The sequence below is a fragment of the Ascaphus truei genome, chromosome 16 (genome assembly GCF_040206685.1).
Source record: "Ascaphus truei isolate aAscTru1 chromosome 16, aAscTru1.hap1, whole genome shotgun sequence".
Lineage (NCBI taxonomy): Eukaryota > Metazoa > Chordata > Amphibia > Anura > Ascaphidae > Ascaphus > Ascaphus truei.
This window is the reverse complement of record NC_134498.1, coordinates 47,093,037-47,107,299: the sequence shown is the minus strand read 5'-3', so window position 1 is coordinate 47,107,299 and position 14,263 is coordinate 47,093,037. Positions and strand designations below refer to the sequence as shown.

At 44.7% G+C, this 14,263-nt stretch overlaps 1 protein-coding gene across 1 annotated transcript in view; it reads left to right on the top strand.

Moving 5' to 3' along the window:
• The first annotated feature begins 386 nt into the window (after positions 1-386).
• The window catches only part of GUCY2F (guanylate cyclase 2F, retinal), a 34,635-nt gene continuing 20,758 nt past the window's right edge, over positions 387-14,263 (top strand). The window contains exons 1-6 of the mRNA XM_075573452.1: positions 387-591; positions 3,356-4,196; positions 7,895-8,196; positions 10,256-10,610; positions 12,748-12,832; positions 14,063-14,159. Of these exons, the coding sequence (XP_075429567.1) occupies positions 3,455-4,196; positions 7,895-8,196; positions 10,256-10,610; positions 12,748-12,832; positions 14,063-14,159 (1,581 nt within the window). The 5' untranslated portion in view covers positions 387-591; positions 3,356-3,454. The remainder of the gene's footprint in view (positions 592-3,355; positions 4,197-7,894; positions 8,197-10,255; positions 10,611-12,747; positions 12,833-14,062; positions 14,160-14,263) is intronic.

The window sequence follows — 14,263 nt, the reverse complement described above, 5'->3', positions numbered from 1 at the left end:
TAAAACTAACATTAGGGAAAGGAGTCCCTGCCCGGAAGAGCTTACCTGTAATTCTTCTATAATTATCTAATAATTGTTTATTATTATACAGTGTGTTGTGCAAATTCAATACAAAGAGCTAAGTAATAAAAAAAAATCAACAGTTATGAAATAAACCCACGGTCTGAAAAGGGAATAAAGCATATTGTGTAAGTGAAGGCTGGGGAGGTTATCCGACTCAAGGTCACATGTAGGTCGTTAGTTAACACTGATGGGGGGTGATCAGTTTAAAGGATTTAAAGCGTCATTTCACTGCAAATCTTAATCCGTGCCTTTGGTCAACATGCTGAATAGTGATTTGAAAGGTTTATGACACGTCTCAATTCTTTACACCAGGTAACATGAGTTTCCAATGAATATATGAGGATCCCAGGCGCAGTGTACAGACAATGGAAGGGTCGTTCTTTCTTTCTCACCTGACTCGATGCTGACAGCTGTGTCATGGGAATGCCATCCTTGGGATTTATTGAGACTAATGTATTTAGGTTGTAATGGTTAAATTACTCGCCTATTGAGAACGAATCAAGGTGCGCACAATCAGAATATTAAAGGGTGAGTGCTATTGTTTTTTTATTAAATACTTTACTGTGAATGCAGAACTGGCACATTTATTAGTGTTACGCTTAACCTGCATTAATAATATTTACTGAAACTAATATTCCACTTTTGTTTATGGAACACTGCGCTTATATTGTTCCACCGATACAAAACAATGAGTGTATGTTGTTTCATTATTACAAAACTATGAACATTTATTGTTTTACTAGTACGTAACTGTGAGCACACAGTGTTTTATTAGTACATAACTGTGAGCACACAGTGTTTTACTAGTAGGTAACTGTGAGCACACAGTGTTTTACTATGATGAAACATTGAACAGACTGATCTGCTATGAAGAAAAAAATAAGTATTGCTTCATTATTACAAAACAATGCATAGAAACAGTTTTACCCTTTCATGTGTTCATAGAAGTGTATTGCAGCAACCGTCTGAATTATGAAAAATATTTCCTGTTGTACATATCTGATTATGATGAACTTTCACAATAGATTTCATTTCTCAGAAAGCTTATTTGGATATTACCCTCGGTCACTGTGATGTGTACCGTACTAGGCTATATGCATGCAACTCTGCAGCGCTGCGGTTCTTATATACAGTATGCATGCAACTCTGCAGCGCTGCGGTTCTTATATACAGTATGCATGCAACTCTGCAGCGCTGCGGTTCTTATATACAGTATGCATGCAACTCTGCAGCGCTGCGGTTCTTATATACAGTATGCATGCAACTCTGCAGCGCTGCGGTTCTTATATACAGTATGCATGCAACTCTGCAGCGCTGCGGTTCTTATATACAGTATGCATGCAACTCTGCAGCGCTGCGGTTCTTATATACAGTATGCATGCAACTCTGCAGCGCTGCGGTTCTTATATACAGTATGTATATCTTTATTTATATAGCGCCCACAGCTATACTCAGCGCTTTACAAGAGAGACAGTACAGTGCAGGGAATTATAGTACAATGTGGGGTCTCACCACAGAGATATCTTGGCTCTCCTCATTCCCTTGGGGGTCTCACCACAGAGATATCTTGGCTCTCCTCATTCCCTTGGGGGTCTCACCACAGAGATATCCTGGTCCTCCTCATTCCCTTGGGGGTCTCACCACAGGTATATCCTGGCTCTCCTCATTCCCTTGGGGGTCTCACCACAGGGATTTCCTGGTCCTCCTCATTCCCTTGGGGGTCTCACCACAGGGATATCCTGGCTCTCCTCATTCCCTTGGGGGTCTCACCACAGGGATATCCTGGCTCTCCTCATTCCCTTGGGGGTCTCACCACAGAGATATCCTGGCTCTCCTCATTCCCTTGGGGGTCTCACCATAGAGATATCCTGGTCCTCCTCATTCCCTTGGGGGTCTCACCACAGAGATATCCTGGTCCTCCTCATTCCCTTGGGGGTCTCACCACAGGGATATCCTGGCTCTCCTCATTCCCTTGGGGGTCTCACCACAGAGATATCCTGGCTCTCCTCATTCCCTTGGGGGTCTCACCACAGGGATATCCTGGCTCTCCTCATTCCCTTGGGGGTCTCACCACAGGGATATCCTGGCTCTCCTCATTCCCTTGGGGGTTTCACCACAGGGATATCCTGGCCCTTCTCATTCCCTTGGGGGTCTCACCACAGGGATTTCCTGGCCCTCCTCATCCCCTTGGGGGTCTCACCACAGGGACAGGCCTTCGGGCATCTGCCTGCTTCTCTATCAGATGGTCCCAGAGCTGCAGATTGGGCAACTCCTACGGGGCACCGGTCTCCCTGTTTTGGGAGCCTGTACTTTTCTTCCTTACTATAGGGAGCCTAACTATAAGGACACTTCTGTATCTACAAAACAACAAAGGGCTGCCTACCCTAAACTATTTATTTACATGACTATATACAGGGGAGACCTCTCCGGTGTCTCTCCTCCAGGGGTCCCAGGGTGGAATCCTGTTCTCCGGTTTGTCATCTCCCCCTCACCCCATGTCTCTGGGTAGAAAATGAACGAAGCTAACCCTCTGCTTTTTAATGGTAAACACCTTATTTAGAGGGGCAGGGGCCAAGCATATAATTCCTGTAACCCAAAAAGTAACCCCTACTGGGATATATATATATACACACACACACAATTACATAGTAGATAAGGTTGAAAAAAGACATATGTCCATCGAGTTCAACCTAAGCTAAATTTAGATGACAAATACTTAATCCTATATTTTTACTTGCAGTATATTGATACAGAGGAAGGCAAATAAAAAACCCCAGTGATACATTATCCAATGATATCTCACAAGGGGAAAAATACACCTTCCCATGTTTACTTATTTGGTATATCCCTGTATACCTTTCCTTTCTTTTCTTTTTTTTTAAGTTATCTATTGTATCTGCCATCCCAGCCTCCATGGGTAATTGTATATGGAATATACAATACACCTCTTCTTTTCATTAGAGGTTAGTTAAGGCACAAGAACATAAGAATTATGCACTGGTCCCTACATTGCAGGCATTTGGACTAAAATCTAAGGCATTTATAAGATCATTCACAATAGAAGCGGTTGCTGTGAGTCCCCATAAGAAAATATATGATATTTATCTTTCCCTTGATTTGAAACTACTAGAGTTTTTGCCAGTACAGAGAATGATAAGGATGCTGTCTGAATGCTCACGTGTATTAGTACAAACATTTCCTTGAAAACAACTTCTAAACGGCTGCTACCATCATGTACAATTTTGTTAAGTGTCAAAATCTGAGACTAACATTTTCCCCTTTTCATTGCCAGGGGTGCGCTGGACATGCTGTCCTAACCAAAATCTAACCCCAGGAGGGTGACGCGTGAAGTATCTCTTTATTAGCTGCAACTGTTATCTGCAGGAGGGCAATGCCACAGGAGCCCTGGCCTTTTCATAGCTTTGTATTACCATGTACCACTTACCCGAGATGGACTGAGAGTAAATACCTCCTATTCCCCCCCATCCCATCCAAGACACTCCTGTGCTGGTCACTCGTGGCTATTCTCTGCTTCCCACAGCTTGTGCACTCTATCCCATACAAAGTGGGAGTTGTTGGACCTTGGGCATGTGATCCATTGTTTTCCAAAGCCCTCCCGAACGTTGCTGCCAAGTTAGCCATAGAACGCATCAACAAGGATGCTTCTCTAGAGCTGGGACTCTTATTTAACTATGTGGTACTTGAAGAAGATTGCCAAACCTCCAAGGCTGTTTCAACCTTCCTTACTTATTCTGGGGCAGCGTCTGGGTTTATTGGCCCTTCCAACCCAGGATACTGCGATGCTGCTACTCTACTAGGCAAGAACTGGAACAAGGCTGTGTTTTCCTGGGCTTGCATCAACTATGAGCTGGACAATGTAAAGAGCTACCCCACCTTTGCCAGGACGCTCCCTTCTCCCACCAGGGTCCTTTTTAATGTGATGAAGTATTTCCAGTGGGCGCATGTTGGGGTCATTTCGTCCAATGATGATATCTGGAGAGACACTGGCAGGAAGGTGGCAAACGCCCTTCGTAGTAACGGCTTGCCGGTGGGAATTGAGGTTTCAATGGGAGAGGACAATAGGAGCATTCGGCAAGCTCTGGAGAACGTCCGCAAGGTTGACAACCTCCGCAGTGAGTTTATTTGATTTCTGGTGTATTGATTCTGGATTCAAGAGAGATTTTTAGTTTCATTTACAGGAACATTATTTATTAATAAAATGTGTTACCAGGAAGTAATACATTGAGCGTTACCTCTTGTTTTCAAGTACGTCCTGGGCGTGGAGTTAAGATGACAAATAATACATGGTTACAATACATAGTTACATAAGTGAACAGGGTATACATTATATACAAGACATTATCAAGAAAGTACAAAAAAAAAACCTAAACCATATGCTACCACTGATCAACGAGAATTTGTTTCTATATATTAAAACATAAATATACATACATTAATAAAGAGTTAAAGCTTATTTTAGGGTAAAATATTAGCAGATGGAAAAGAAAGTATTTCAACCTCAGCATTTTAGAAAATGAATTTTTGAATATTTAGGGAACCTTGGCTAGATCTGCAGATCAGAGCTTCTCTCTGCTCAGCTGTTTGATGACCAGAGAGAATGTTCATGAACAGTGTCCCGCTCCTGTGCTCAATATTAGCTCTGACAGTAAGAAGATGAGTGGGAGAGTATTAACAATGTCGCCAGCATTAAGCAACTGCCCGGAGGGGGCAGGGAGGATGCGCCTACCTCCAGCTGCAATCTCCCTGTGCCCTGGGATGACAGAGTTGTGCAGCGAGGCCCAATGTTTCTTAAACTCCATCAGTGAACCGAAAAGCGGTCACCTCAGATACGGGGCATTCTTTTCTCTGCCTGGAAAATGCCAGTCCCCCTTATTATTATTGCTTATTTGTACAGCGCATACATATTCCGTAGCGGGGTACAGAGTTATATATATATTACAGAAGCAGAATGAGCTACAAATAAGGACAGGCAAGCGCAAACAGATACAGACGTTAACCAGGCGCTGATCCGGAGAGCTTACACTCTACAGGGAATAAGGGGCAATGTTGAAGCAAAAGGTAAAGTGGCTGCACATTGTGGGACGGAGTATATATCAGGGTGGAGTATGGTCCAGCCGCACAGCTGATAATGTTTAGGTTTGGGGGTGAGGATGTTAGGGGGTGTTAGCGTGGAGCTTGCTCCAGCCGCACAGCTGGTGCCAATAGGGTATCTAAAAGAGATATTTATAAACTGCTTAAATGACCTGAGCCAGCGACATCCTCACTCACCTGTCTTACTCCCAGAATCCCCGGCAAAGCCCGCAGGTGATACATTGATGCAGAGACAGGTGTCACACGCTACTGTTAGTGGCACTTTGAATGACACAATGCCGATGTACACGCCTTATTCCACACAATCCGAAGTGTCGTGTTTCACAAGATGTTTCCCATCCTGAATAAAGGGATTATTTTTAAAGTTCACACCCTGCGCGCTTGAAACGACGTGGAAGCGAATTGTAATAAATGGCCGCGCTCAAGATTTCAACTGAAGAAAGGGTCTGTAATAAGGTCTGAAGAAGGACACGACCGCGCACCTGCACAGGCGTCAAACAGACGAACAGGTCCCGTTGGGAACGGGTCTCATGTTTCTCTGTCACCCACTTATGGGTCTATATACTGAAGTCTTCCTGCGGCAAAACTGGGGCAAAAGCCGTGCAAAAAAAAAACAGCACAAGAATTGCCAAAGAAAAGGAATCCCATTGAAAGAAATGTGATGTTTTTTGGTCTCCTAAATCTGGTTCAATTCTTTGGTGCTGTTTCACCCTAAATTAGCACGAATGGGATTTTGGTAAATAACCCTCTTAGCTGGAGATTCCTTAAGGGCTGGTGTGGGGTATCGCACCCCAAGGCGCAGGCAGGTAACGCCAGGCTGGGGTGCCTGCTTTGGGGCTTAGTGAATCCGGGGGCCTTGCCTCCCTCTGAGTCCATCGCCGAAAACAAAGCTTTTCTTTATGCCGGGGTTACAGATCGATGTTGTTTCACTGTATAAACCTCATTCTACTGTTCAATATAAGGATATGTTGTTAAAATGTTAAAATCACTTGAACAATCTGGATACTATTTATCTGGTATTTTGGGCATCTTCTGGCTGTGTCGTATCGATTTATCTGTAGGCGTGGGCTGGATCATTGTGCCATAGTTATCTGAATTAACCACTTCAGTGCTAGAGGGCCCTGGAACGTGTGTTGTAGACTTCTCTGGGAATGAAAGTCTTCCGCTTGTATATCACACAAGGTCCCTCCTGCCGAGATTTCTTCTGCATTGTTCTGCCCGGCACACCTCTGAGTATTCCCCGCAGCCAAGAATATGAAAGGAGAAATACATACACGCAGAAAGGGTGCGGGCATAACAAATAATCACGTGTTAAAGCAGGGCTGGCCAACTCCAGTCCTCAAGAGCCACCAACAGGGCCAGGTTTTCAGGATATCCCTGCTCAGCACAGGTGGCTCAATCAGTGGCTCAGTCTTTGACGGAGCCACTGATTGAGCCACCTGTGCTGAAGCAGGGACTGATTAAGCCGCCTGTGCTGAAGCAGGGATATCCTGAAAACCTCACCTGTTGGTGGCTCTTGAGGACTGGAGTGGTGCCAAGCCCTGTTTTAGAGAATAGTGTCTAACCTCTGGAAAGATAACAGACTAATCCCTTACTGGTAGCAATAATGTGACAATATTTGCATTGCTATTGTTCTCCAAGCAAGCTATTGTTTTTTCTTGAACCATTTAACCATAGACATGTTTATTCATGAATTGCAAACCATGTGGCTCTCGCCATGGTCCGTCTACCCTCTGACCCAATAGTATAATCAGAAAGCGATGCCTTCCCCACGATTACATATTCATGAGAATGACAGACTGAGATGAGCCCTTGGTTTCCAGGTATGTCCTAGTATACAATACGAGAGCAGACATCCATGATAAAACAGGGAACTGTGAGTTAAAGGAGCACTCGCGGTAAAAATTCGTTGTATACTGCCACGGATGGTCGCAGGACCTGGAGCGTTTCCAGATCATATGCTGCCAAAAAAACGAAGGTTGCAGCGCTCTCACGGACTCTGTAAAATCAAGTTTATTCAATGACCGACCTATCGGCCCTAACATCTGGAACTTTCTCAGGATTTAGGGCCGAAACGTCGAGCTTTGAATAAATGTGATTTTTGCAGAGTCCGCGAGAGCTGCAGCCTTCGCTGTCTGCACGGGTACAATGGCGGCAGAACAAGGACCTGGGCTGTTCACGATTATCGTTTGTTTGTTTCTATTGGTGTGTAGAAGGTGTTAGAGAGTATAATGGGAGGGTGTCACTGGGTGAAACTAGGTGTCATTATTGGGTGAGCTATGATAATGCTGATCCTTTACTTGGTATTTTGAATGCTGTTTGTCATTGTTGTATAAAACCCTAACGGTAAAAGGACCTATTTAGGCATATCGGTTCTGTTGACCCCAATAAGTATAACAGTGGTGTAAGAAGTAGCGGGAAGTAACAGCAGAGGTTGAATCTGTGCATTGTATCGCAACATTTTGGCACTTGTATTAGTCTTGGAGAAGGGATGATTCATCATAGACTGTGATACCTCTAATTCAGGGGTGGCCAACTCCAGTCCTTAAAGGTCACCAACAGGTCAGGTGTTAAGGATATCCCTGCTTCAGCACAGGTGGTTCAATCGGTGCCCATGACCTTGAGAACTGAAGTTGGCCACTCCTGCTAAGAGAGTTCTTTATATAGTATACAGAGCTGTGGGAAGGTCTTCTCCATGTGTCCTGTCTGTGTATTGCAGTGATCATCATGTGCATGCATTCGGTGCTAATTGGGGGACAGACACAGAAGCAGCTCCTGGAGATCGCACATGACATGAAAATGACAGACGGTACCTATGTGTTCGTCCCATACGACACCCTGTACTACAGCTTACCCTATGACAAGACCCCATACGATATGCTGAGGACGAACGCCAAGCTCAGAGCCGCCTATGATGCTGTGCTAACTATCACAGTGGAGTCAGAGCACAAACACTTCTACCAAGCCTTCCAAGAAGCACAGGACAACGGGGAACTCGTCACCCATTTAAAGCCCAATCAGGTATGTCCTTTCTCCTCACTTAACCCCCTTCCAAGGCCTGGAGCACGGACATCAACTATCTACTTCACTGGCAGACAGACCAGAGACACACATTGCTATCTGGCATGAATGGGTTAAGCAACATTTATAATCCAGATACTGATGTTTATTTTATTTATAAAAGGTTTTACCAGGAAGTAACACATTGAGAGTTGCCTCTCGTTTTCAGGTATGTCCTGGGCACAGAGGTCTGAGGACAATACATGGTTAGGTTAAATGATTACATTTAAGGTTATACATTCAATTGGTTAGGCATTTCACGGGCAGTTGGAGATAATGAAGGGTTGTGGGTGTATTTAAGAGTAACCCCTCTATATTCCTGTACCTCAGACTATATGCCTGGTGCTGAGGTGGGGGCCTCCGTTCTCATGCCAAGAAAAATACCACAAGTGCGTGGAGAAACAAGGGGACACAACTGCCACAACACTGTGATATAACTGATTTATATAGATATATATTAAACGGTTACCAGGAACCTTGTGATTCTTAGAGACAGGATCAGCAAGATTTAGATGTGAGACAGTTGAATGACATGACAATGGTTTCGTTTCTTCGCCTCTAACTACAGTGGTGGATTTCCTATTAAGTCCGATAGGCGTAGGCCTGGGTGGTGAAATTTGGGGGTGGTAAATTTCCCCCTTCTCCCCCCTATATACAGAGGCCCCGCTCTCTATCCACTGATTGACGGAGGAGAGCGTGGGACCTCTGTAACGTTCTTACCTTCTCCTTCCTGCTGCCCTCCTCCTTCTTCAGCATCAAATGACACTTCCATGTCACACGGCGACGTCACATGGCATCTCATTGCCATGACCACGTGACGTCGCACCGTCATTTGACGCTGAAGGGGAAGTGCGGCACCAGGTAAGTGAGTAATTGCGGCACTGCCTAATTCCCAGATCTTCTGCTTGATGTCACGACACTAAGTATGGTTCTGTGATCCAAACAGCAGAGAGCGGAAATCTCACTGACACACAAATGCATATTCAAAAGGACAAAAAAAGTAACATTTGGAGTTTAGTGCCAAAGCCCCCAGATTTCTAAAAATACTTGTGCACCATAACGGTTACTAGAAAGAGCCATACAGGTCCAGTCCTACAGTGTATAGCAATACTAAGTATCTAGGTATGTATATTTGTATTTATACACCACTAACAATGGACACAGCTCTTTACAAAAGCATTATAGGGAATTTGAATACAATAACATCAACTCAGATGATAGGAAATGCAACCCTGTCCCGGAGAGCTTACAATCTAAGTGGTATGATGGGAGACTTGCAGAGACAGCAGGTGGGGGAATAAGTGCAGTAGATGGCAGGGCTTGGCCACGATGATTGCTAAGTGCTACTGCGGGTGTGGGACAGTGGCCGTGAGTGCACGCTTCATTCAGAAGGGGCGTTTTTAGGTTTGATTTAAAGGTGGGGAAAGAAGGTGTTGGAGCAGGGGTGGCCAACTCCAGTCATCAAGGGCCACCAACAGGTCAGGTTTTCAGGATATTCCTCCTTCAGCACAGGTGGCTAAATCAGTGGCTCAGTCATTGACAGAGCCACTAATTGAGCCACCAGTGCTGAAGCAGAGATATCCTGAAAGCCTGACCTGTTGGCGGCCCTTGAGGGCTGGAGTTGGCCGCCCTTGGTATATAGTATAGGCTGCGCTTATAGTGCCGGCGACGACAGGCTACGGTCGCCGGAAAAATCAAATTGCGATCACTTCCAGCGATCGCGACCAAGCCATTGCTCCATCGTGCCGTCGCATCGCGCTTACTATAAGCGCACGCAACGGCGGCAATGCATTTGTTTTGACGCGACGTTGGTCGCTGTATCCGTCGCCGGCACTATAAGCGCAGCCATAGGAATACCACTTATTGTAAAAGGTCTTTCCTTTTCAGACATACAGTACAATAGTTATTGAATAAAGACAATACTGGTATTTATACAGAGGCTTACACCTGTCTGTGCCGCTGCTAAATGAACAGTTATCAATGGAACCACCTGTGCATCCTCTACATTTCCATCCTTCAGGTGTCCCCGTTATTTGGAACGATATACAATGCAATATACTTCACTGCCCAGGCCATGAACAGCAGCAAGAGGCAGCAAGCCTGGGTCTCCGGGGCTGGCCTGGTCCAGCACTCCAACAACATGCAGTTTTATGGATTTAACCAGTGGATTAGGACTGATGTGAAAGGGAACGGATTCACCGATTACGTCATCCTGGACACGGACGTGAAGAGCTGGGAGCTTTCCCGGACCTATGTTGTGGATATGGAAGCAGATATGGTTCGATACATGGGAAGGCCCATTCACTTTCCAAATGGGGTATCTCCAAAGGCAGACTCGTACTGCTGGTTTACCGATGGGAAGATTTGCACAGGAGGTGAGTTCACGTGTATCTCTGTCTATCCCTGCAGGGCCGGATTGGTGGCGATTCCATTGCACCGAGCCCCGCGATTGCAGACGTCCCGCGCTCATCCCCACAACAATTAAACTGACTGTTGGGGGGAGGGATGGAGCCTCTGTAAGTGTCTCTTACCGAGTCTGGCGACATCTCTCCTCCTACAGCGTCCCGTCGTGGCACTGCGACGTCAAATGGTGGCACGTTGCCATCACAACGTGACGTCACATGGCGGCACAACGTCTGAGGAGGAGATGCCGGACCAAGTAAGAGGCCCTACAAACGCCCCTGTACTGAGCCCCACAAAATTACTAGCCGGCCCTGCTGAGAAGCCAACATTTTGGCACGGTAATCTATGTGCATGTTATTGTTATCTAAATTATAATAAGTAACCGAGATTTGCTTAAGGAAAAGTGTCAGGCGAAGCATGGAACCTCCCCTATTACCTGTTAATAGTGAAGCATGGAACCTCCCCTATTACCTGTTAATAGTGAAGCATGGAACCACCCCTATTACCTGTTAATAGTGAAGCATGATTCTTTTTATAACCCATATAGGGAGTTTAATATGGATTTCCCACAAAAAGAATAGGTGCTTAGGTCCTGCAAGTTCAAGTTCCGTTATCAAGACTGAGCCACTGATTGAGCCACCTGTGCTGAAGCAGGGATATCCTGCAAACCTGATGTGTCGGGGGGTCTTGAGGACTGAAGTTGAGAGCCCCTATATTAATGGGAGATATTTGGCTGAAGGGGAGTAAGGCTTTGCTACGTAGCTATATATCGGCAGCTTTCCTCGGCGTAAGGTGGGGGTGTCTGGTCACATTATACGGTCAAGAAAACAGATGAACAGATACAACAATACAGATTAAAGTACTCAGTGCCAGACATGCTTGCTAGGCATTGTAAAACATTGCTTTGACTTAGATTGTAAGCTCTTGGGGGCAGGGACTCCTTTTCCTAGTGTTACTTATTTTTAAGCGCTAATTCCCATTATGTGTTATACTATTATGTCATGTGTATTACCGCTGCGCTGTGTACATAAATGCTTCTATATAAATAAAGATATACATATATACATACATACATATACTGTATTTATATATATATACATACATATACTGTATATACATACATACATACTGTGACATAGTCCAAAGATGTTAGGCAGCTTTCTGCCCCATTTTAGAGCAGAAAGTGCAGGAATAGTTAATGATCCGTTCCACAGCTTCCCATTAACTCAGGCAGCTGGATGGAAAATCCAGACCACAGATTACAATGGCTCTAGTTCTCCCTCACCTGCTCTTCTAATCACATGCACAGGTATTTAGAGCAGAGAGGTTTTGCATTTGACTCTCTCTCCTTAGAGCCTGGAGGCTGGGGGTATCGCTGCTCCCCTGTTTCCAGTGTCAGGGTTGACGGCCCGCCACGTATCACAGTACCAGAGGATTTGCCTGGACACCACATACAGATAAGACAAAACAAATGGTTACTGCTGTTGCTACAAGACTGTGCTGTATCTTGTGACCCTAAATGAGAGAGCATTGTTTTAAGCTGGGGAACCAGTTTAGTTGGCCAGCAGCTGTTAGAGAGACTGATTCTGATGTGTAGTTAGATCCCTGAAAGGGATAGGATTTTGCTTATATAATTTGGTTTCTTTTTACTTGAAATAACAGTGTGGGAAATACTGTAACAATGAAATGAGTGAACTGCTGAATGAAAGTATCTGAGTACCTCTAACCTACACATGTTAAAGCTGCAGTACCTTACTTGGATGAAAATAAAGCAGGCAGAAGCCTGAGTTAAGCAGCTTAATACTTTGCATGATCCTGTTTTTGTATTAAATAACCCTAGAAGACTGTGTCGGGAAGAACCCAGACAGACGTCAGCACTACAAAAGAGGGGCGTTTGTCACAATACATACATACATATATACATATACATACATACATACACATACATATATATACCATGCATACATACCTTTCCAAACACCCCTGACTGTGTGGGAGATTGTGATCCTGCAGTAGGTTCACACAAACCTCTTTGCACATTTGCAAAATGAAGCGAGAACATGTCCCTTTCCTGTGTACCTGATACGTGACCATTTCTCCCTGTCCCAGGTATCGATCCTGTCTTTGCGTTAATGATCTCTCTGTGCATCCTTGTTGCCATCGTCTCTATAAATGGACTTGCTTATGTTATAAGGTAACAATAATAATAATATAATGCAACAGAATCGCCTGACAATTAACATCACTGTATCGTTACAAGCGAACAAAAAAAACAACAACAATATTCTTGTCTGTATAGCACCCAAAAATCTGACCTATCCCTGCCAGGGAGAAGTGTCAAAATATGAATTCAACCAAGCAGTGCACACGCAGCATCTGTCGTACTGAACAGGAAGTACTATTTAGAAATAAAATCAAGGCCCTTATGGCAGTGAAAGTGTTAACATACATGCATGGGGTATTCTATTGTTAATAATAATCATTTTTATTTCATATAACGCTTTTGTCCCAGTGGGACTCAGCACTTCACAATTACAGTATAGTGCGCGGCACATAGGAATGTTACATAGGATTGTCCCTGCCCCATGGAGGTTACAATCTATGTGTTTGGTGCCTGAGGCACAGGGAGATAAAGTGACTTGCCCAAGGTCACAAGGAGCCGACACCGGGAATTGAACCAGGTTCCCCTGCTTCAAACTCAGTGTTACAACATTGAGCCACTTTACTCACTGAGCTGCTACTTAACATGTAGGAGAAAAGATGGTGCCCTGAAAAATCAGCGATAGCATGATACAGAGACAGGGACAGGGAGCAGTACTGATAGGGGGAAGCGCAGAAGAAAATAAAAACGGTATGCTCTGGACATGGATAAGGGAAGAAAGGATATATGGAATTCAGGAGGGTGACAGGGTGCAGCGTAATTAGGGGGGCACGATGTTGGCTTCATGGTCTTTATCTGTGTCCAGTCTCTAACACACCGTGGCCCAGATCCCCATATGTGGCACCGTTTTGTGGATCTGGACCTGTGACATAACAATGATCTTGTTCCCCTGCTTCACACACTAGCTTTATTAGTACGCCACTGGGCTGCAAAGTGATGGTTTAATGTACTTATTGTTTAACATTCTACTAACAGGGTTCTCAACCCAAGTCCTCAGGACCCCCTAATGACTGGTCAGGTTTTCAGGATATCCCTGCTTCAGCACAGGTGGCTCAATCTTGATTGAGCCACCTGTGCTGAAGCAGGCTCTTTGACTGCACCCCTGATTGAGCCACCTGTGCTGAGGCAGGGATATCCTGAAAACCTGACCGGGGGGGTGGGGAGTGGTCTTGAAGTCCGGAGTTGAGGACCCCCTATTCTACTATCTTATAGACAATGAAATACATGGCGTAACTCTGAGATGTATCTGCTTGTATTTTGCAGACGCCGTATTAATAAAATTAAGTTAGTTAGAGGACCTAACAAAATTCTTTTGACTCTGGACGACGTCACGTTCATTAATCCACAAGTCAGTGTCAAGGTAAGTTAAGAGTGGAGCTAGTGTCAACACCAATACAGATACTTATAATCTGCCATTTCTCCGCACTTTTATTTACTGTATCAAGTGTTGCTAAGACATGTAAA